This window comes from Danio rerio, chromosome 16 (genome assembly GCF_052040795.2).
Source record: "Danio rerio strain M-AB ecotype USA chromosome 16, GRCz13ab, whole genome shotgun sequence".
In the NCBI taxonomy this organism is placed as follows: Eukaryota; Metazoa; Chordata; class Actinopteri; order Cypriniformes; family Danionidae; genus Danio; species Danio rerio.
The window spans coordinates 22,428,801-22,450,989 of NC_141036.1; the positions used below are offsets into that span (position 1 = coordinate 22,428,801).

The 22,189-nt window shown below is 36.4% G+C and overlaps 1 protein-coding gene and 1 long non-coding RNA gene across 25 annotated transcripts in view; one reads left to right on the forward strand and one right to left on the reverse strand.

Moving 5' to 3' along the window:
• The window catches only part of hdac9b (histone deacetylase 9b), a 180,104-nt gene that overhangs the window by 50,723 nt on the left and 107,192 nt on the right, over positions 1-22,189 (reverse strand). For 11 of the 24 annotated variants that reach the window (XM_087285429.1, XM_087285426.1, XM_087285424.1 and 8 more), the window contains one exon: positions 2,544-2,612. The exons of 8 other annotated variants lie outside the window; for them this stretch is intronic. In XM_087285429.1, the coding sequence (XP_087141555.1) occupies positions 2,544-2,565 (22 nt within the window). In that variant the 5' untranslated portion in view covers positions 2,566-2,612. 24 annotated transcript variants of the gene reach the window in all.
• Positions 15,753-19,055, forward strand: LOC147840241 (uncharacterized). Its single transcript, XR_015512335.1, has 3 exons — positions 15,753-16,872; positions 17,344-17,704; positions 17,751-19,055. It is a non-coding gene; the product is annotated as an uncharacterized LOC147840241 (long non-coding RNA).

Sequence of the window (22,189 nt, forward strand, 5' to 3'; positions counted from 1 at the left end):
CGGCCATTTAACAATTGACATCATAGAAAGTTATTTTACTCATTATGTAAAGTAATACATTTCTAATATCAACAGAAGGTTAAATACATAACAGGTTGTTTGCTAATGACAGTAATTAGCATAATAAAGCACACCTTTTAAAAACACGGCCTGTGGCCAAAGAGGCTACATATAAAAACAAGACGATTCATTAAGTTTGATACTAAAATGCATTAAAAACCACAAAGACAACAAACTGCACTAATCAGCTAATTGCCACTAATTAACACCAACATTAATGGACTATTTGCTCAGTGAGCATAACATTTGCTGCAAGTGCTTTAGAACAAATCTCTTTATGAGCTCATAAGACATTTAGAATTTGGTTTTCAGAGAAGTAAGCAATAAAAAAAAACATGATAAAATATCTTTATGAAAAACTGAAAACATTCAGTACTGGCTAATATGATTCTCAGCTCTTCATTCAGTAGATTAAACACAATTTATAGCCTCTTTCGTTATCTAAGCAGTCAGAATGAACATTACATTAGATTGAACATGACCTGCAATAGTTTAAAGGTAAACTAAAAATAAATGTTCATCAAAAATAAAAGTTTGCTCACTATTTACTCATCAAAGTTTGCATCCAAACCATTAGGAATTTCTTTATTCTGTTGAAAACTATAGATGCAAATTTTGAAAATCTTGAAAACCGAAGAAGATATTTTGAAGAAAGCTGAAACCATGTAATCATTGCTTTCCATAGTAGGACAAACATCACCATCATTTCAACATACTATAAAAAACAATGGTTACAGGTTTCCAACAATCTTCCAAATATCATCTACTGTGTTCAACAGAATATTTTCTTTTATGTACAAACAGGTTTTGAAGAAGCGAACGGAACATTAGCATAAAACTAAACATCCTCTGACAGCAACATCGACTCTGATCATATATTTTCAAAGAGCTGCTTACTTGAGTTTGGTTAGTGTTACAGATTAAGTATACACCCTCAAGAAATACTTAACTTGACCTCTTTGCCTCAGTCAATACAACACATTAATAGCAGTTTGTCTTTAAGCAAATGCTAAAATGATGTTATGGGAACTGCATTAGATGTTCCACACTCAATGCTATTTGCATCGCCACACAAAAGAGGAAACAGATTTTTTTTTAAGCAAGCAGACCCTCGTCAATAATAACAGATGTACAACCCAACCGCATATCACATGATGGTGACAAAACTCTGTTAATAACTGTATGCTTGTATTAAGAGTGTACAGCGGGGGTACGATAGCAGAGCACCACGGCGGCTAATCTTAGCACTCTAATGCTATAAGCTGAAAATAACATACTAAGAATAGCTGACCCACAGAGCAAGCAACAGGCCTGCATGTCCGCTTCACTTGGATGACTGTTGTTTAACCACATACTTCTGTATGATGCCACGCATGCCTGTACAGGGCTTTCACTGGACAGTCGAGCATTAATTGAATTGCTCAGATTCAGGTGAATTCAACGGGACGCCCTACTGCCCCGGTTGTTGGGACTTAGCTCTCTAACAGGTTGCTGTGCTGAGGCTTATTGAAGATGACAGCTCAGTCTTTCTCTTGTCTTTGTGCAGAGCATTTGAACAAATGAGGGTTAGAGCTATATTTAGAGCAGTGGGGTTGCGTTATGCTCTGATTTGTGCGAGGAAAAACTTTCAGTTATGTTGCAACAAAGCTGAAATCTAGACAGAGGATCTCTCGCGGATCTCTCAGGGATGATAAGTGCAAGAACGAAAAATCAGAGGTGAAGCAATGTCCCCCACCCCTCTTACAGGAACCGAAAGGACTCCATCTGTCTTCTTATTATACATGCACTTCCTCCCCTCCCTTTTCACCCCAACTTTCATATCACAGATTTCTCAGAACACCACGCTCACTCTCAGAAAATAAAGGTGTAGAAATAGTTTGCACTTAGAAAATGTGTGTGAAATTTTGGTTGGAAAATTGAAAGAGTACTTTCTTGCGATAACTGATTTAAAACGGAGGCTGTGAGAGAGAAAAGGAGCAGCTTTCTGGCAGAGACGGCAAGTTAAAAACAACAGCAAAGAGCAAAGAAATGAGTCACGCTCAAGATTTAGATAATAAAGCAAACACATCCTCACTCGGTGATGTCAGCTCAGCCCGAGCTCTCAGCAAACAGTGTCAGGTCAAAAATAGAAAGGCTCGATTGTCTTTGGCAAATGCGAAAAGTAACACATCTTTCATGTTGACAGTGTATGTCTGTCAGGAAGTTTCCTCTCTCCTGAATTAAAGTCGCACTACATCAAATTTTAAGACCCGTCATAACCTACCGAAATGACGTCTGACAAGATAATTGCATGTTTCTCAAGCCTCCGTTTTGTTAGTTTAGTGATTTACGATTCAACCCACTAACAGACATCCCTACAACCCAACAACTTTTCCCTAAGAATTCACAATAGTACGATCGTCCAACCTTGCAGGACAAACCTGATGATACTACCGCAAGACTTCTCATCACAGACAAAAAAGAAGATCTACAAAGGAACTCACCTGAGTTGTTGACGTTGTGCATGTCAGTGTCGTGAGGGCTCAGAGGCAGACGGTGTTTCCCGATGCCGTCTGCGGAGAAACAAGAGTCGGCCTCGTAAATGGTCTGGAGCATTAGTACTTCAGTTAGCAGCACATCGTCTGCCAGCCCTGCTCTTCCTGTATTGCTGTCAGCCTGTCCCCTCCTCTTCTCTCTCTTTTTCTCTATCTGTGTGTTTGTGTCTCTCTCTTTCTCTCTCTCTCTCTCTCTCTCTCTCAAGAGACCAGGAACATTTGCCTCCTCCTCCTCCTCCTCTAAAGCGACACCCGAAGAGTGACAGAGCTCTTCCTCACTAACACTAAAAAGCTTCACTCCTCCTCAGCTCTGCTCATCTCTTCCATTCTTCTCCAGTCGACACCTAAGTGGCTCAGAGAATCAGCAGGAGAGTCTCTCACACTCTTTACGCTCTGCCTTCTTCTTGTCCTGACAAAACTGCTTGTTATTTTCTCTCCAATGTGTCAGATTCACTGTATTTGGGAGCTCCTCCTGGCTGGCTCGCCAATTCTTCTGAGTTGCAGCTCTGTCTCTCTGCTTCTCTTTTTTTCCCCGTCAAGTTGCTTGCTGCAGAGAGGAGGAGGCTGATTTGCATGTGAATCAACAAGAGCATGGCCCACAGGTGACAGAAATAGAACAATGGCCGGCTCGGGCTATAAATAGGTCAGGCGCGGTGCGGGGATTGGAGCAGCATTGATGCGTTTAAAAATACCACACCAAACACAGCTGTGGCCCTCATCTACAGCCAGAAGGCATATCTCTGTAAGAGTGCGTGCGTGTGTATCTATCTATCTATCTCGTTTTAGTATGCTGCCATTCTTTATCTCTTTCTTTTTTCATTTTCTTTCTCACTCCATCTCTTTTCCATTATCGTGCCTCTGGCCTCCATAAAAAGACACACTACCAGTTTTTCTGGAGATATAAATATAACCTGACTGCATTTTGCTTGACATGTTGAGCTGAGCCGCTGACACTCTCGCAGGTTTTTCTGCTCAGCATGCAGTGGAAAATGCAGCATTTCTGAGGCTGTCAAAATTGTACGTGTATTTCAGATCCTGCAGTCAATGTTTATTAGCATTATGCTGGGTGTTTGGTATGTTGTGTTGACAAAATGTGAGGGTGCATGTTGTGTTACAACATGACAATACACATACAGTTCAGTTGGAAATAATGTTTTCCTTACTAAGGCTCGGTTTACATGACAAAGATGTACTTTATTTATTCATCTTTTTTTTCAATGTATGCAGACATTATCATTGTCAAAATCATTTCTATTCACACTTATATGACTAAAAGTGCTCTATATGTATGCCAGACCAGTAGTTGACAATGCACTGAAACACTATGCATTTGCCCACATATGCTCCTGTAGTCCAAGTACTCATACATGACTACACAAAATAAAATCATGTTTCTGTAGTTTACATAAAGATAATAACAGTATAATTTTCAAAAATACTTCAAAAAATGTATCAGTATTTTTAGTCCCACTAAATACTATTACTGTAAAATGGTACAACAATAGTGACAGATACAGTCAAACAGAAAAAAACAAATTCAGTTGATAAAGGGATCAGTATAGCTTAATGTTATTATTATTGTATTGATTGATTTCAAATCACATTCAAATATTGAACAAATTAAATATTTGTTTTATAACTATCCAGCATTATTATTATTATTATTATTATTATTATTATTATTATTATTATTATTATTATTATTATTATTATTATATATGTAATTGTTGCAGAAACATATATTATTATACCATATTGTTTATACATTTCAAAAACAATATGAAAAAATTAATTAGATGCCAGTGGATTATTTTGTATATTATTTACATAACATGTTATATTTCTATTATATTGTGGATTTATTTTTATGCCTGTTATTTATACTTCTACAGTATACACTCACCAGCCACTTTATTAGGTACACAAGCTCAGCTGTTTGTTAAAGCAAATATCTCATCAGTCAATCACATGGCAGCAACTCAATGCATTTAGGCATGTAGACATGGTCAAGACGATCTTCTGCATTTGAAACCACGCATCAGAATGGGGAAGAAAGGTGATTTAAGTGACTTTGAATGTGGCATGGTTGAGCTGGTCTAAATACTTCTGCTGATATACTGGGATTTTCACGCACAACTATCTCTAGGGTTTACAGAGAATGGTCTGAAAAAAAAAAAATCCAGCGAATGTCAGTTCTTTAGGCGCAAATGCCTTGTTGATGCAAGAGGTCAGAGGAGAATAGACAGACAGGTTCGAGCTGATAGAAAGGCAACAGTAACTCAAATAACCACTTATTACAACCAAGGTATGTAGAAGAGCATTTCTGAATGGACAACATGTCAAACCTTGAGGCGGATGGGCTACAGCAGCAGAAGACCACACTGGGTGCCACTCCTGTCAGCTAAGAACAGGAAACACAGGCTCACCAAAACTGGACAATAGAAGATTGAAAAAACGTTGCCTGGTCTAAAGTGTCTTGAAATTCTGCTGTGACATTCAAATGGTAGGGTCAGAATTTGGCCTCAACAGCTTGAAAGCATGGATCCAGCCTGCCTTGTATTGACAGTTCATGCTGCTGGTGGTGGTGTAATGGTGTCGAGGATATTTTCTTGGCACACTTTGGGCTCATTAGTACCATTGAACATCATGGCAACGCCACAGCCTACCTGAGTATTGTTGCTGACCATGTTCATCCCTTTATGACCACAGTGTACCCATCTTTTGATTGCTAGCAGGTTAACGCCATGTCATAAAGCGCGAACCATTTCAACCTAGTGTCTTGAACGTGACAATGAGTTCACTGTTCACACATGGCCTCCACAGTCACCAGAACTCAATCCAATGGAGCACGTTTGGGATATGGGGGAAAGGGTGATTCGCATCATGGATGTGCAGCCGACAAATCTGCAGCAACTGCGTGATGTTATCACGTCAGTATAGACCAAAATCACATGAATATTTCCAATACCAGTATGAAGGATTAGGACAGTTCTGAAGTTCTGAAGGGGGTCCTAACTGGTGCTTCTAAGGTGTACCTAATAAAGTGACCAGTGAGTGTATTGTGTCAAACTTCTACAGTTTTTATTAGTAGTGATTTTGTTAAGTAACTGTAAAACGTGAACCTTGAACTATAACATGGCCAACTGTTTATAAGTTAACTACAGTGTGATTTGGTTAATATTATTGTAATCCCTTTATATAATGTGTGAAACATTATTGCATCTCCTCAACAATTATTTAGGTTTACTCACAACTGAACTACAATGCATTTGAAAAATGGTTACTCCAAAGTTTCTTTTAAAAAATCTTGTTTCATTTGCAAACTAAAGCAAACACAGTGAAATACTGTATCGAGGTTTCTTCCATCTCATATTTATTTCCATAACCATGTCGCCTTAAGGGACCCTTGTCACAAGACTTTCACAAAGAATGTTTTATTCTGTTGTCCACACTCTAAAGGTTCTTTATTGGCATCAATGTTTCTATGAAAAACCTTTAACATCCATAGAAACTTTCCAATGCTAAAAAAAGCTTCATGAAGATTCATGAAGGTTCTTTAGATTTTAACAACCAGTTAGATTAAAAGCTCTTTAAGCAGCTCAGAACTCATTTCTACATTATAAAGCTGTAGTACTTACAAAACTACTTTACAATTATATTAGTATATATACTATATATATAGTAACCACTTAATTCAAAAAATAAATAAATAAAACAATAATGGTTCCTTAAGAAGAGATTACTCCTTGAACCTGATGTTTTCCCAGTGGAAAATGTTATATTTAACTGTGTACTGTGCAGTTTGTGATTTTACATTGCTAAGATGTACAGTACATTACAGTACATTACAGTACAGTACAGTACAAGTCAAATGTGTTCTTTCCAAGCTTGTGTAAACATTGACGCATGTCTAAGCTGAACTTCTTAGGTCTGTGAGACTGGCAGTGTGTTTGTGGTCCTGGTATTCATCACATTGTAAGCACCAAATGTCCTTACAAATTTACCAATACCAGAAATTTTTAACCTTCCCGATGTGGAAAATAGCTTATAAATAACACAGAAGGAAGTATTTTGGGAATGTAAAACTGCTAAATGTTTTCAGTAAGTATTAGGTTAGATAACAGAATACACAATCTATACAGTATAAAAGTCTATAAAAGTGTGTGCGAGCGTGTGTGCGTATATGTGTGTGTGCGTGTGTGTTTGTGTGTGTGTGTGTGTGGTCATTTTAGGAGCAGGTACTGTAGGTTGTGTATTAAGGCCAGTGCTGCTCTTCAGGAGGGATTTCCCTGCTGGCCAAGTGTGTTTAAGATGAATTAGTAGCTCAGAGCACACAGAAGAAGCCATCTGTGTGATGGTCAAACTTTATTTAAAACTCTCCCTAACATCACACTTCTCTGATCTCTGATCTGATCCATGTTCTTTGTTACTCAATTTACTTTTCTAGATAGTATTTTTGAAAAAACAAAGCTGATTCTAATGACATGAACAGTTTTGTACAGTATTAATTAATTCATTTTCTTGTCGGCTTAGTCCCTTTATTAATCCGGGGTCGCCACAGCAGAATGAACCGCCAACTTATCCAGCAAGTTTTGTATGCAGAGGATGCCCTTCCAGCCGCAACCCATCTCTGGGAAATTTGTACAGTATATATAACTATTTTCAGATACGTAGTATTTATTTTGATGGTGCTGTTCACTTATTAAAATCTTCACAGCATACATACTGTATGCCCAACATTTAACTCTGGCAATAGTTCCAATGGTGTTTTCTGGAGAGGAGGAAGGTGTGTGTGAGATAGAGTTTTGCTTTTAATTTTATGTTGATTGGACAAGTAAAAAAAAAAAAAAAAAAAAAGCTTTGAATTTTGTATTTTCAATAAATTTTTTATAGGTGTCCATTATGGGGTACTAAGATAACTTTACGTCTATTGTTTGTTTGTTTGTTAGTTTTTTAACTACTTAACTTTGTTAAATTAAGCCTTTCTTTTCAGATGGCAAGCTAATAAAACTATAACCTCCTCAGATTAAGGAAAATTAAAAAAAAATCAAATAAATTGTCTAATTCTAAAATAATGTTAAAATAATACTATAATACAATATATATATATATATATATATATATATATATATATATATATATATATATATATATATATATATATATATATACATTCATTCATTCATTCATTTTCCTTTGGCTTAGTCTTTCAGGTTGCCGCACAGCGAAATAAAAGCCAACTACTCCAGCAGTTTTAAGCGGTGGATGCCCTTCCAGCCACAACCCAGCATTGGGGAAACACCCATACACACTCATTCACACACACACACTCAGGGTGCACTCACACTATGCTATCTGAAGCAGGCCCAGGCGCATTGCTCGGTTCGTTTGACAAGTGTGAGTGCGTAGAATTGGGATCAGACATGGTTCAGTTGGCCAGGTCTGACCCGGTTGGAATAGGTGTGTCAAAAGCGCAGTTCAGTTGGGCTTTGGTGTTGTACGCTTGTGGAGAGAGTGCTTGTGCCCAAAACTGTACACATGACATCACTTTTAAGGGACTGTTTTATATGGATTTACTAATGATTCTTACTTTTCAATGAACTGTCGTAATTTAGTAAAGACACAAATCCCTCACTGCACGTCAGCTGTACCTTCAGCAAACCTAATACCTGCAGCACGAGGCCTTTATGATAATTTATCAGCGCCAAAAGTTGTTGATTTGCTCCGCAAAAGATTTGACTGCGTGCCACTGCTAGTGGCATTGCACAAAATGCGTGGGCCCACCTGAAGGGGGGCGGGGGGGTTGTGGTGCTTATGATCGCGCAAAGTGAAGACTCTGGAAGAGGGGGAGGTGGGGGGTGGGGGTTGTGCTTATGATTGCGCCGCTTAGTGAAGGGCGAAGGGTGGTTGGGGGGTATGATCACGCAAAGGTGAGTGAGTTATTTGGAGGGGGTGTTAAGGCAGAGGTCAGATATGATTGTGCGAACTGAAGACATGGGGGGGACATTTATCATCCGGAGCTCCCCACTATGCATGACCTGTGGGCCCGTCCGCTACACCACTGGCAACTGCATCACAAATGACTAAAACTGTATAACTAAAGAAATCTCCACTGTTCTGAGCAAGAGCACTTCTCTTTCCTTTATTTTGGAACTGTGGGAGAAACCGGACCACCCGGAGGAACATAGGTAGAACATGTAAACTCCACATAGAAAAGCCAGCTGGCCCAACTGGGGCTTGAACCAGCAACGTTCTTGCTGTGAGGCAACAGTGCTAACCACTGACCCATCATGCCACCCTTTATAGCACATAACCTTTATAGCACTTAATGGGAACCAAAACTCAACCAATTAAGGGAAATGGGGAAATAACCATGGGAGACACCAGTCTCAGTTAAGGAACCAGTTCTGCTTTGCCCAAACAGAATAATAAATAAAATCATAAGCATGAACCATATTGCACCAAACCCAAAAACTAATAAAATCATATTAGTTATTTTGCACTCTATTACACATTATCCATAGACTTTATAAATTAAAATCTTCTTAGTGTTGCATAAATCTTACTGCTCTACCGCAGCAAAACATACTTGACAAACTACATGTTTTGTTGACAAAGAAAATCCATTGTTCATTGTTAGTTGTGTAGCGGAGCATTGAAGTCATAACGCTGAATTCCAAAGTTTAACAATGCTGAACCTGATTCAAAATCCAAAAAATAATGTCAATAACCTGCAAGCTTGTTTCAACCCCTTATTTAATGCTAACCATGCTAACATCAGTGCTCTCTTATTTAAAAGCAATATGTCATAATGGCTTATGGATTTTTAGGATGAGCTAAAGGATATTTAAAACAAGTGTGCTTGGAAGGTGTTACTGATAGTAGTAAATATTATGGCAAGAGCTTAAGTACTTGTAACTGAAGTCACTATGGCAGAAGCATGCATCTATAAATAGTGTGTATTTACAGTACGGCAGTCTGGCGTCTGTGTGAACTCAGTGAGCTGGTCAGTTAATGGCACTATGCTGCAAACATGCACTTTAAATCAACTACACTTTCCAGGAAGGTTAACAACCAACAGCATCAGTAAATTAACACCTATGATAAAGTGCAAATCTCGACTTTGCTAAAGGACAGACATGAGTTAAAGGCAGGAGTGTAAAGTAACAAATTACAAATACTCAACTACTGTAATTAATTAGTTTTTTTTTTTCTTGGGAATTATAATTTACTTAGTGTGTACTTTTACTTTCCCTCGAGTACATTTTTAGTGTTGTGTCCACTACCCTACTACTTTTCTTCAACCTGCAGTCACTACTTATTCATAGTCATTACTATGGGGATTAGAAAAACCTTGTCTTGTGATTCCTGTCCAATCAGATTGCACATAGAAGCAAACTTGCATCTTAATGAACTACCTCAAGACATTGGCGATTTATAATTGTATCAAACTGTTTGGAAGCATCAAAAGCAGGGTTTAATTTGTGCCAGAACATGCCGGACCCAGAACCTCTGATATCTGATCTGGAACCTTATTTTAACAATCCCCCTCCTCAACCACCCTCCTACCCGGTCTCCCTTTCACTTTCTTCAGCGAGCCATCACCCCCCACCCCCACCCCCACCCCTTCTCCACTTTTTTTCTGTGAAACCTCTTCATCCTGTGGTAACATGCCGGATCTGTAACCCCGATCTGTTCCAGGTCCTCGCAATTCACAAATTAAGCACTGGTTAAAAGTGTTCAAGAAAATGTCTAAAATCTTAACACACATTTTTTTACTGTATGATGACTGAAATGGCCTTAAACACCCAGCAGGCACAAGACGTCAACATAACGTGAGACTGATGCTGTACCCCATTGTTGTGGGGATGTTGCATTTTGTTTGGAATTGAAAAAAGTGTTGATGTCAGAACCCAACGTCAGGCCGACGTCAATGTCCAACATCCAACCTAAAATCAACTGAATATCAACGTCTAATGATGTTGCAGTTTGACGTTGTGTGGACGTTACCACTGACGTCTATCAAACATTTTATTTCAGTTTCAATAATTGACAAAAATTAGTATTTAATGTCAATATGACGTAAGTTTAAGATGTTGGTACAACGTTGGATTTTGGTTACTTTCCAACACAATCTTGACGCTGGCTAGACATTGAATTTTGGTCACCTGACATCACCATCTAAATCTAACCCAATATTAACGTCTTATGATGTTGTGTGCCTGCTGGACAATAACTAAATGCACTACAGAATGTTACATTTACACACATACACAAATTACATGTAAAGGCATCAGCTTTTACTCACTACTCTTGAGAACTTTTAAAAGGGCTACGCTTTACTCATACTTTGAGTAATATTTACAACAGATACTTTTACTCTACTTGCACTACATTTTTAAGCAAGTACTGGTACTTTTACATAAGAATGATTTTTCAGTACTCTTTCCATCACTGGATAAAATGAGAGTACAACTAAAAATGAAATTTTGTCACAAGTGTGTCATCATTGATAATCCATTCTTTGTTGTATGGTATATAAAATAAATTAAAAGAAAACTTATTGTTTTTATTATTAAAAGTATAAAACATGAGACTAAAAGTTGATATTTTGGCATTAAATATGAAATGGTTAAGTAAAAATTAAGTAAAAGCAAATTTTTTGCATAAAATAATAATTAAAACAGTGAGTCACAATTGGACTTTTATTTCAAAAAGTCAATTGCAAACATATCATACTTGTTTTATCAGAATTGTGACACTATAGTTTTTTATTAATTTACTTTATAATTGACTTCATTATATATTAAAGCTCATTGTTATATCTATCTATCTATCTATCTATCTATCGATCGATCTATCTATCTATCTATCTATCTATCTATCTATCTATCTATCTATCTATCTATCTATCTATCTATCTATCTATCTATCTATCTATCTATCTATCTATCTATCTATCTATCATCTATCTATCTATCTATCTATCTATCTATCTGTCTGTCTGTCTGTCTGTCTGTCTGTCTGTCTGTCAAATATATTCTATGCAATTTTCTTTTCGACTTAATCCCATTATTAATCAGTGGTTGCCACAGCGGAACGAACGACAACTTATCCAGCATATTTTTTTTACATAATGGATGCCCTGCCAGCTGCAACCCAACACTGAGAAACACCCATAGACATACACTAACTACAGCCAAGTTATCTTACCCAATTCACCTATAAGGCACACAACATCATAAGACATTTTTGTTAGGTTAGATTTAGGTCATGACGTCAGGTGACCAAAATTAAATGTCTAGCCAGCATCTACGGATAACGTTATTTTGACGTCCAATAACAACATCAAATGGCATTGATATGTGGTTGATTTTAGGTTGATTTGGAAAGTGACCAAAAACAACGTCTTTTAGATGTCATAGTTGTATCGTTCACACAACGTTAAGCTGTAACATGATTAGATGTTGTTATTTGGTTGATTTTAGGTTTATTTTAGGTTGGACGTTAGACATTGACATTGACCTGACGTTGGGTTCTGACATCAAACCGATCATCAACCTGTTTCATTTCCAAACAAAAAACAACATCCTCATAATGTTGGGGTACATTGGGCTACACTATCAATATGACATCATATTGACTTCATGTGCCTGCAGGGATGTCTTTGGACTTGTGGAGGAAACCAGAAAACCCGGAGAAAACCCATGTAAACGGGGAGAACATGCAAACTCCTCTATCTATCTATCTATCTATCTATCTATCTATCTATCTATCTATCTATCTATCTATCTATCTATCTATCTATCTATCTATCTATCTATCTATCTATCTATCTATCTATCTATCTATCTGAGAACCTAACAAAATCGGATCGTGTGCCCAAGCAATCATTCCATGAAACAGTGTGCAACCAAATAAAATATACCCACAGCTGTCAAAAAACGTCATCATGTGGAATATATCAGGTAAATAAATTCACTTATGGCTTGAATCTAACAGTAAGAAAGCAAAAGTTTTATGAAGGTTTACTTTGCCACTTTAGTTGAAAACTGATCAGCCTGCAAGGACAAATGATACTGGCCTTCTTCTAATGACTCTCAAGACCAAAATTATTGGAAATTAGAAGTATGTCTTTTAAAGATGTCAATTTGTGCTCAGTTAAAGTCTGCAAGAAGACGGTAACAAATTGACCATTCAAGTATTTATTGTAAAGGAGTAATTTTAAGTGCACTCTAAAAAATGATGGGTTGTTTTGACTCAAATTGGATAAAATATGGACAAACTCGAATGTTGGGTTAAATTGGGTCCTATTAAATTCAATTCCAACTAACCCAGTGGTTGTTTTGGCCATAGTTGACCAAAAATTGGTTTGAGATAACCTAACCTTGTTTAGATGGCATGATTTGATGTACCTATATGTTTAAGTTCATGTCTGAGTGATTACACACAATGTGTTACATGTTGTATGCTAGTTCCCTTCAAAAATTTAATTCAAATATCTTAATTGAATATAAAATCAAAATAAAATAGAAGAAATTGTGATTTTTCAGTTTCACGTAGTCACTTTGGTGAACTTCTCACAACACTATTTACATTTGCACAACAGTTATTGCATTTCTCAAAACAATTAGTCATTTGTGCACATCATAGTAGCAGTTTCTCATTCCATTTAACAAATTGCAAATGCTTTTAGACCTCATGAATCAGTTGCTTTCATACAACTCTCTGCTGTTTATAACATTATCCTTTGCTTATGTAATTTCAGTTAAAATTAATTAAACTAGTGAATGCTGAATAGTCATTCCATATAAATCTATTAGTCCTCATTTCATTACTTGAGTCATTCAATACAAAATTGTTGAACTAGTTGTCAAAATCTGTCAAATCTTTTTTTAAAAAAAATCTATTTTTTTCACTGAAAATGTCTTCTAAATTGAACAATTTCATGAATGATTTACAGACCTGTGTATGTTGTAGATTCAGTGCTAATATGTACTGCAATATTGTTTACAGGTTTGCACAGCTCTACCCAAAGGGAGTTTATGTATATGGTGTAAATAAGGGTGTATTAATTTGATTGCACAACGCTGTGAATACATTAGAATAGCAAAGAGCAATTACAGAAAAATGTGCAACACACATATTCAGTGTCTTGTGCTCAGATACCTCATTAAATGCAGTGATTTCTAACTTTACTGTAGTTTTCAAATGCAATTTCTTTACATCATGCACCTAAAGTTGAAGTTGTTTGAAGAATTATTGGCCCTCCGTTAATTTTTTCTAAAAATATTTCCCAATATATGTTAAACAAGGCAAAGACATTTTCACAGTATGTCTGATAATATTTGTCTCTTCTGGAGAAAGTCTTACTTTTTATTATTATTTTTTTGGGGCCTTCTTTTTTTATCAAAGTGTCCGAAAAATAAGATGCATCAGCTTCCATGATACTACAAAAAAGGAAAAATTCAGCACTCATAACTGTAAGAATCATTGTTAGTGACTTTTGCACCAATAATAGCGGATCAGAGACGAACAACAAATCATCATATTAATTTTTGGTTCACTAAATGCAGTCATGTCTAACTTTACTGTAGTTTTCAAATGGCTGTGTAAATAGTATATAGAGCTGTCTTGAGCATTTTGAGGAAGTGTCACTAAAATCTGACTGTTTTGCATTGGAAAACGTTTACAGAGTAAACTGTTCTAATAAAAACATGACAAAGCCTTTTGACTATCTTGTTCATAAACAATGGTGTCAGGACTTTTCATCTTGATGACAGTAACACTTTCATTGACATCAATACTTGCTTTTGAGGAATGAGCTCTCCATTTTGAGCAAATGGCACGCTTTTGCAGGTTATCAGCTAGGTTTTGCATTTTGTACTAATTGTTTTGAGAAATGCATTAACTGCTGTGTAAATGTAAATAGTTTTGCGAGAAATGCACCAAAGCGACTGAGAAAAACTGTATTATTACTAATATTATTATTCATTCATTAATTTTCTTTTCAGCTTAATCCCATTATTAATCAGTTTTTATGCAATGGATTCCCTGCCAGCTGCAACCCATCTGTACTTGGCAAGATGTGAACTTTAAATTGGAACAGTACTTTGGCGACGGTTGATGACGTTTCACGAGGACACAAGAACGCAAGTACAGACAAGAACACATGTTGAGGAACAGCCATAGTCAAGCTGTAACATGATTAGATGTTGATATTTGATTTTAGGTTGATTTTAGGTTGGACACTGGACATTGAAGTTGGCTTGTTGTTGTGTTCTGACGTCAACCCAATCATCAACCTGTTTCAATTTTAAACAAAATCCAACGTCTCCATGATGTTGGGGTACATTGGGGTACAACATCAATATGACATCATATTGATGTCCTTTGCCTGCATGCAGGGATGTCTTTGGACTTCTGGGGAAACCCAGAAAACTTAGAGGAAACACACGCGAAGAGAGGGAGAACATGCAAACTCCACACAGAAATGCCAACTGACCCAGCTGAGGCTCAAACCAGCAAACTTCTTGCTGTGAGGCGATCGTGCTGCCCACTAAGCCACCGTGACGCCCCACTATTATTATTATAATTATTATTATTATTATTATATCAACAAATATAAATCGGTTTCCTGGTAGAATTAAGCATTAACCTTAAATTTTATCAAAATTTTCTTAGCAATGCACATTACTAAACAAAAAAAAAAAAAAAAATAGGGTTTTGATTTATTTACAGTAGCATTTTTGGTCATTTGTAGAATGTAAGTTACTGCATCTAATGCCAACTAATTCTCATTAGATTATAAGTAGACTGTTTGGGGTTAGGGTTAGTGCAAGTTGACATGTACTTGCAAAGTTTCTTATAGTCAGTTAAATATCTGTTTAGCTGCAGTATCATCAGATATTAAGCAGACAGTCTATTAATACGCAAATGGACCATCAAAATAAAGTGTTACAGCATTTTTTGTTCTTCATGGAGCACGATCTTTGCATAATATAATGATTTTACGCATCAAAAAATAATCTATTTCTTTGATCCCTGCAATGTATTTTTGGCTATTCCCACAAATCTCGTCAACATAAGGTTGTGCTTGAGTATTTTAACTAAAATCCCAGTCTTTAACAATAAATTGTGTGGCTTTGATTTTTTTTTCATAATATTTCATTCTGTTCTAGAGATCCAGATCCACCTCAAAGACCCAATCTCATCTGCATCTAAAATTATGCATCGCCATTTACTCACAGATAACCTACTGTACACTCTGATATTTGCCCGCTACTTCCTGTGCTGGTTTTTGTAGGGATAGACGGTGTATTTCCGTGCCTGTAAAGAGCAAGTAGCCCTGATAGATGGACGGAAAAAAGCAAGGTGGCAGGGGGCCCGTTATAGCTCATCCACGTCAGCACTGGCCTTTATTCGTTCTAGTCTTATTAAAGCATTTAAGTGTAGCGTCAAAGTGTAAGCTGTAGTTACACACGCACACACACAAACATACAAATGTGCCTAGCCAAAGACAGCGCCGTCACCTCAACGACATGAGCCGGATCAGACAAAAGCTCTCTAGCGTTTTCTGAATATAAATGTGAGCTAAATGGAGAGCTCTCAACAAAACAGGGTAATAGAGAGAAAAGGAGAACAAGAGAGCACATCAAAAAGGAAGGTCACCACAATGGGCTTTGTTTCACATCACAGACAGCATTCGTGCTTTGCATTTACAGGCAAAAGGCGATGAAGTTTATATACAGAAACAGAGAAATTTGTTAATTTCTTAAGGAAGCCAATTCTGCCCACCGCTGCATTTTTGTTGGATCAAAATTACAGTAAAACGGTTACATTGTGTAATATTATTGGAGTTTACTTTTATGATTCTTTGCTGAAAAACACAGTTTAAAATAACAGCTTATATTTGCATTTTCTTCACATCATGCACTTTTTAAAAAAATATTTCCCAAATTATGTTTAACAGAGCTAAGACATTTTCACAGTATGTCTGATAATATTTGTTTCTTCTGGAGAAAGTCTTATTTGTTTTATTTAGGCTAAAATAAAAGCTGTTATTAATTTTTTAAACACTATTATAAGGACAAAACTATTAGCCCTTTTAAGCTATACATTTTTTTTCCGATTGCCTTCAGAAACCACCTTTATACAATGACTTGCCTAATTATCCTAACTTGCATAGTTAAGCTAATAAACCTAGTTAAGCCTTTAAATGTCACTTTAAGCTGAGTACTAGAGTCTTGAAAAATATCTAGTCAAATATTGAAGAAATGTGTTGAAAAAATCTTCTCTCAGTTAAACAGAGAATGGAGGAAAATAAACAGAGGGCTAATAATTCAGGGGGGCTTATATAATTCTGACTTCAAATGTATTTATAATGTAAAATAGACTTCATTTTTATCAAAGTGTCCGAAAATTAAGATGTATCAGCTTCCATGATACTACAAAAAAGGAAAAATTCAGCACTCATAACTGTAAGAATCATTGTTAGTGACTTTTGTACCAATAGTAGCTGATCAGAGTAGAACAGCAAATCATCATATTAATTTTTGGTACAAAATGAAACTATTTTAAATAAAGTAAAGAGTGTTGGGTGGGCAGCGCGGTGGCACAGTGGGTAGCGCTGTCACCTCACAGCAAGAAGGTCGTTTGTTCGAGCCTCGGCTGGGTCAGTTGGCATTTCTGTGTGAAGTTTGTATGTTCTCCCCATGTTTGCATAGGTTTCCTCCAAGCCTTCCGATAGCGCGAGTCCAAAGATATGCGCTATAGGTGAATTGGGGAAGCTAAATTGTCTGTAGTTTATGTGTGTGAATGAGAGTGTTTGGGTGTTTCCCAGTGATGCATCCACTGCGTAAAACATATTCTGGTTAAGTTAGCGGTTCATTTCGCTTTGGCGTCCCCTGATTAATAAAGGGAATTAGCTGTAAAGAAAATGAATTAATTAATTAATTAATAAAAAAAAATGCTGGCTTTAACACTGTTCCTTTATGTTATCTCAAACACAAATCAATTTAGTTATCTTCATTACTTTTACAAATTTAAGCCAACTAAACATAAAACAATTGATTCCCCAAGGTGTAGACATAAATAACTATGATGGTTGGGTTTAGGGTTGAGGAAGTTGTAGACGTTAATAACAATGATGGTTAGGTATAGGGTTGTGGTAGGTATAGACCAGTGGTCACCAAACTTATTCCTGGAGGGCCGGTGTCATGCAGATTTTTGTTCCAACCCTAATCAAACACACCTGAACAAGCTAATCAAGGTCTTACTTGGTATACTTGAAACATCCAGGCAGGTGCGTTGAGGCAAGTTGGAGCTAAGTTGGAGCTAAGTCGGAGCAGGGACACCGGCCCTCCAGGACAGAGATTGGTGACCCCTGGTATAGACGATAATAACTAACGATTGCATTTAGGTGTAGAGTAGGTGTAGACATTATTAACTAATGTACAGTGCCATCTTGCCAACAACATAGTTTTGACATCCCTTCATAACTTCAAGTTATGGCTCTAACATACTACAAGTTACGCCTCTAAGGCCCCTTCATGTTACACCCCTTTCTTGCAGTCCGCAGACAGACCCTACTCTGTTCATAAAGGCGGGATTTGAATGCTGTGGGGAACAGTTCTAGTAAGCGACTAAGAAAAAAAAAACAGAAGCCAAAAAATTAAATAAACAAGTTAACAAGTTAACAACATGTTAAAGATCAGACAAGGGCTTTTCTTTTTCTGGATTGCCTTTTAAAACTGTTGGTTGGGTTTAGGGCAGGAGGAGGGTGGGTCAGTCGATTGCTCAGTCGGTCAGTCAGTAAGTCAGTCAGTCAGTAGATTTGGTGGATTAACATGAAAGACAAGCAGGCGCAAATAGCACAAGCAAGAGAAATTTGAGATCTGTAAAAGCATACACAGCGGCCTCTGGCAAATTTGCGAAAACAAAACCTACAAAAAAAATTTACCTTAATGGATGTATTTTGCGATCTCCAGAAAAGTATATAGCGTTACGTTTTCAGAATGAGCCTGAGTTGGTTTTTACTGTATTTGTGATCAAACAAATGTAGCCTTCATTTATAATTGGTTTATTTTTAAACAAGTATTACTGTTTCCAAACTTTTAAAATGCCATCTTTTTGAGTGCTTGAAGCAACACACATACCCAGCAAGACTCGACAGCATTATGTCTATACATTTCCATCAGAAGCACATTATAGAATCTTTCTTTCTTTTTTCAAGGGTACCAAATGTGTTTACTCTAAAAGCCCAGCATGCTTTCTTTGGTTCTTTGCTCTCGCCTCGCTCCATATAAAGGCAGCGCTGCATTAGCTGTCCTCCGGGTGAGCAAATATTGCTCTTTAGTTAATTAGATCAGACTGCAGCGTGTTTTTGTTCCATACTGGATGATGACCACTTTGTGTGGGAGAGGAGGTGTCAGTTCCAGAGTGTCTGCTCACTTGTTTTTCTTTGCTTCAAAGATACAGTCTCTCTTATTTTCAGCTCTCTCGTGTCTGTCTGTCTGTCTGTCTCTTTCTTTGTGTAACCCTTAGATCCAATAAATGGATTAGGTGCACTGTCTGACCAAGAAATTATACTTTTTCATTGATGGCCTAGTTGCGTGTGTGTGTGTGAAAGAGAGAGAGAGAGAGAGAGAGAGAGAGAGAGAGAGAGAGTACTTGAAAACACAAAATTGCTGAAAAATATCAAGTGAAATAAACTACATCTGAAAAACAGCATCCTTTGTGTATGTCTTCAAATGTAAATAGAATAATTCACAAGAAGGATAAACAACATGCTCTCTTCTGATATTTAATATTAGCTTTATTAATCATTTTGTATAAGGAATTGCCTTTTCTAGCAAATATAGCCCTTACTATTGAATTTGGTTCCTGTTTTTCTTTCTTTATTTTTTTTTTAAACCAAATAACAAGATTTTACAAGGACGGTTCTTTTTTGGGGGGTTCATTTATTTAGCAACCCCAAAATATGTTGCTGATAGATTATTTTTACACATTCCTATTAAATATTATTATTGTGCAACCATTAAGTAATTTAAACAGAACAATGCAGGGTGGTTATGTTCAAATAACCTTTAAAAAAAATCTCAAATAATCAATTTGGATCATGATACAAAACAATCCTAGAAACTATTTTTTAAGCTTTATTTTCATAAGCTAAAAATCATTTTCTCAGAACATGGCATTATCTCTTTTTAGATGTAAAATAACCTTTCATAATTATAAACTATGTTCTGAATAATTATATGAGTAAAAAAAGTATAATTCTGTTTATATTAAATTATTTGCAACAGGCTGTTTTATACGACTGAAGGGCTTTATTCAGCAAAACAACCGTCTGGATGCATTTTTATCCCATTGCAAGGCTAGTTGCCACAAAATGTAAAAAAATTAATGGCATAACTGGTGGAAATTAAAATGGCTGAATCGAGCATACCCTAACCTACAGTAGGTATTACTCAGTCACAAGATGCAGATGCAGCCAAGAAATCAAAATTATTAAACCCCATTTAATTTTTTTTTCTTTTTTTAAATATTTTCCAAATAATGTTTAATAGAGCAAGGACATTTTCGCAGTACAGTATGTCTTATTTGTTTTATTTCGACTAAATAAAAGCATTTTTTTAACCATTTTAAGATCAAAATTATTAGCCCCTTTAAGCTTTTTTATTCAAAAGTCTACAGAACAAACCATCGTTATACAATAACTTGTCTAATTACCCTGTAACCCAATTAACCTAGTAAATCATTTTAGTATCCCAAGTTGTATAGAAGTGTCTTGAAAAATATCTACTCAAATATTATTTACTGTCATCATGGCAAAGATAAAATAAATTTGTTGTTAGAAATAAGTTATCAAAACTATTATGTTTAGAAATGTGTTGGTAAAATCTCTCCATTTTGCATGGCCACTCACTTTGTAGAGTGATGTATCTGTAATGCAGAGTGGTTGGGTTTTGGGCAACCCAGGCTCATTCTGAAAACATAACTATATATACAATTCTGGAGAGCACCAAATACATTCCAGTAGCTACATTTTTTGCAGTTTTTGTTTGCGCCAGATCCTGCTGTGTGCACTTTTTGAGATCTTAAATTTGTCTCGAGAGTGTCATTCGCCCCTGCTCTTCTTGTGTAAATCGTTGTTCACTGGCTGTTTAAATGACTGACTGACTGACTGACTGACTGACCGACTAACCAACCTTTCTCTTCCCTAAACCCAACTTACAGTTTTCTGAAAAGCAATCTAGAAAAAGAAAATCCCCTCGTTTGATTTTTGGCACATTTTGAGATTTTACCACATTCTAACCCGGTTATTTTCTTGTTTATTAAAATTTTAAGTAAAAAAAAACAGTGGCGTTCATTTTAAAGATCAAATGCAGCCACACAGGTTTCTAGCTACATACTTTGCGATTTTTAGAAACCGGGGAGATCAAATGTAAAATCAAAGTGAAACTACATGGTCGCAGTGGACTTTTCTTTTTTGAATTTTTCTTTTGAAACATCTGTTAGTTCTGCCATCCCATGGATGTTTACAAAAAGGATGTATATCAAAAAAATGTAAAAACAAAAACAGATTTTCAAAAAATGTAGACAGCACCCTCTAGTGGATTTTTAAGTGCAATTAAATGTACCCAGATGCATTTTACGTATCCTGCATACTTTGTTTCACAAAAAATATTAGATAAGACTCGTATTTCCAGTGATCCTGAGGAAAACAATGGTTTAACAAGATGGCAATAGTAATTTTGTATGAATTCAGAAAATATGAATTGGATAGCCTCCTAGACGCCTCATAGATTCACTTTTACTCAGACTACAATTGTGCCAACATATGAACTACAACTCCTTTCAGACACCACACACACATCTGTCCCGGTTCTTCATTGATTGCACACACACAGCTGGGAGCCACTCAAGACTGATTACATGGACCATATAAACAGCACACGCAGTCACAGATATGGCTTGTTGGTACTACCCTGAAACATTACAAAGCGAGACTCTTTAGACTCTCCGGGCCCTATCATACACCCGGCACAATGTGGCGCAAGGCACGACGCAATAGTTGTTTGCTAGATTAAGCTTGGCGCAAGAGTCGTTTTGAGGTTTTGCGCTGCCTGGTTTAAATAGCAAATGCATTTGCGCTCATCTGTCCGCCCATAGGCGTTCTGGTCTAAAAAGGAAGGTGTTCTGAGGCGCACTGCTGGCGCGTTGCTATTTTGAGAAACATAATAGATTTTTCAATAGACCAAAATAAACCCGGACTAAACTCCAGCGAAGTTGCGCCTCACACACTGCTTAAGACACACAAGATATAGAGCAATAAGCAAATATCTTTACATATGAAAAATAATTAAAATATAGGATATATATATATATATATATATATATATATATATATATATATATATATATAATTTATTCGTTTATGATCACTTTAAGTTCTTATCACACAATAAAGTTAATTTTATACAAAATCAGTGTACACAAGCATTGCTTGCTGCATAACAATTAACAAAAACAATAAGCAATTTATAAAAAATTAATCACTTTCTGCCCGTCAGATATAAGGTGTGGACGTA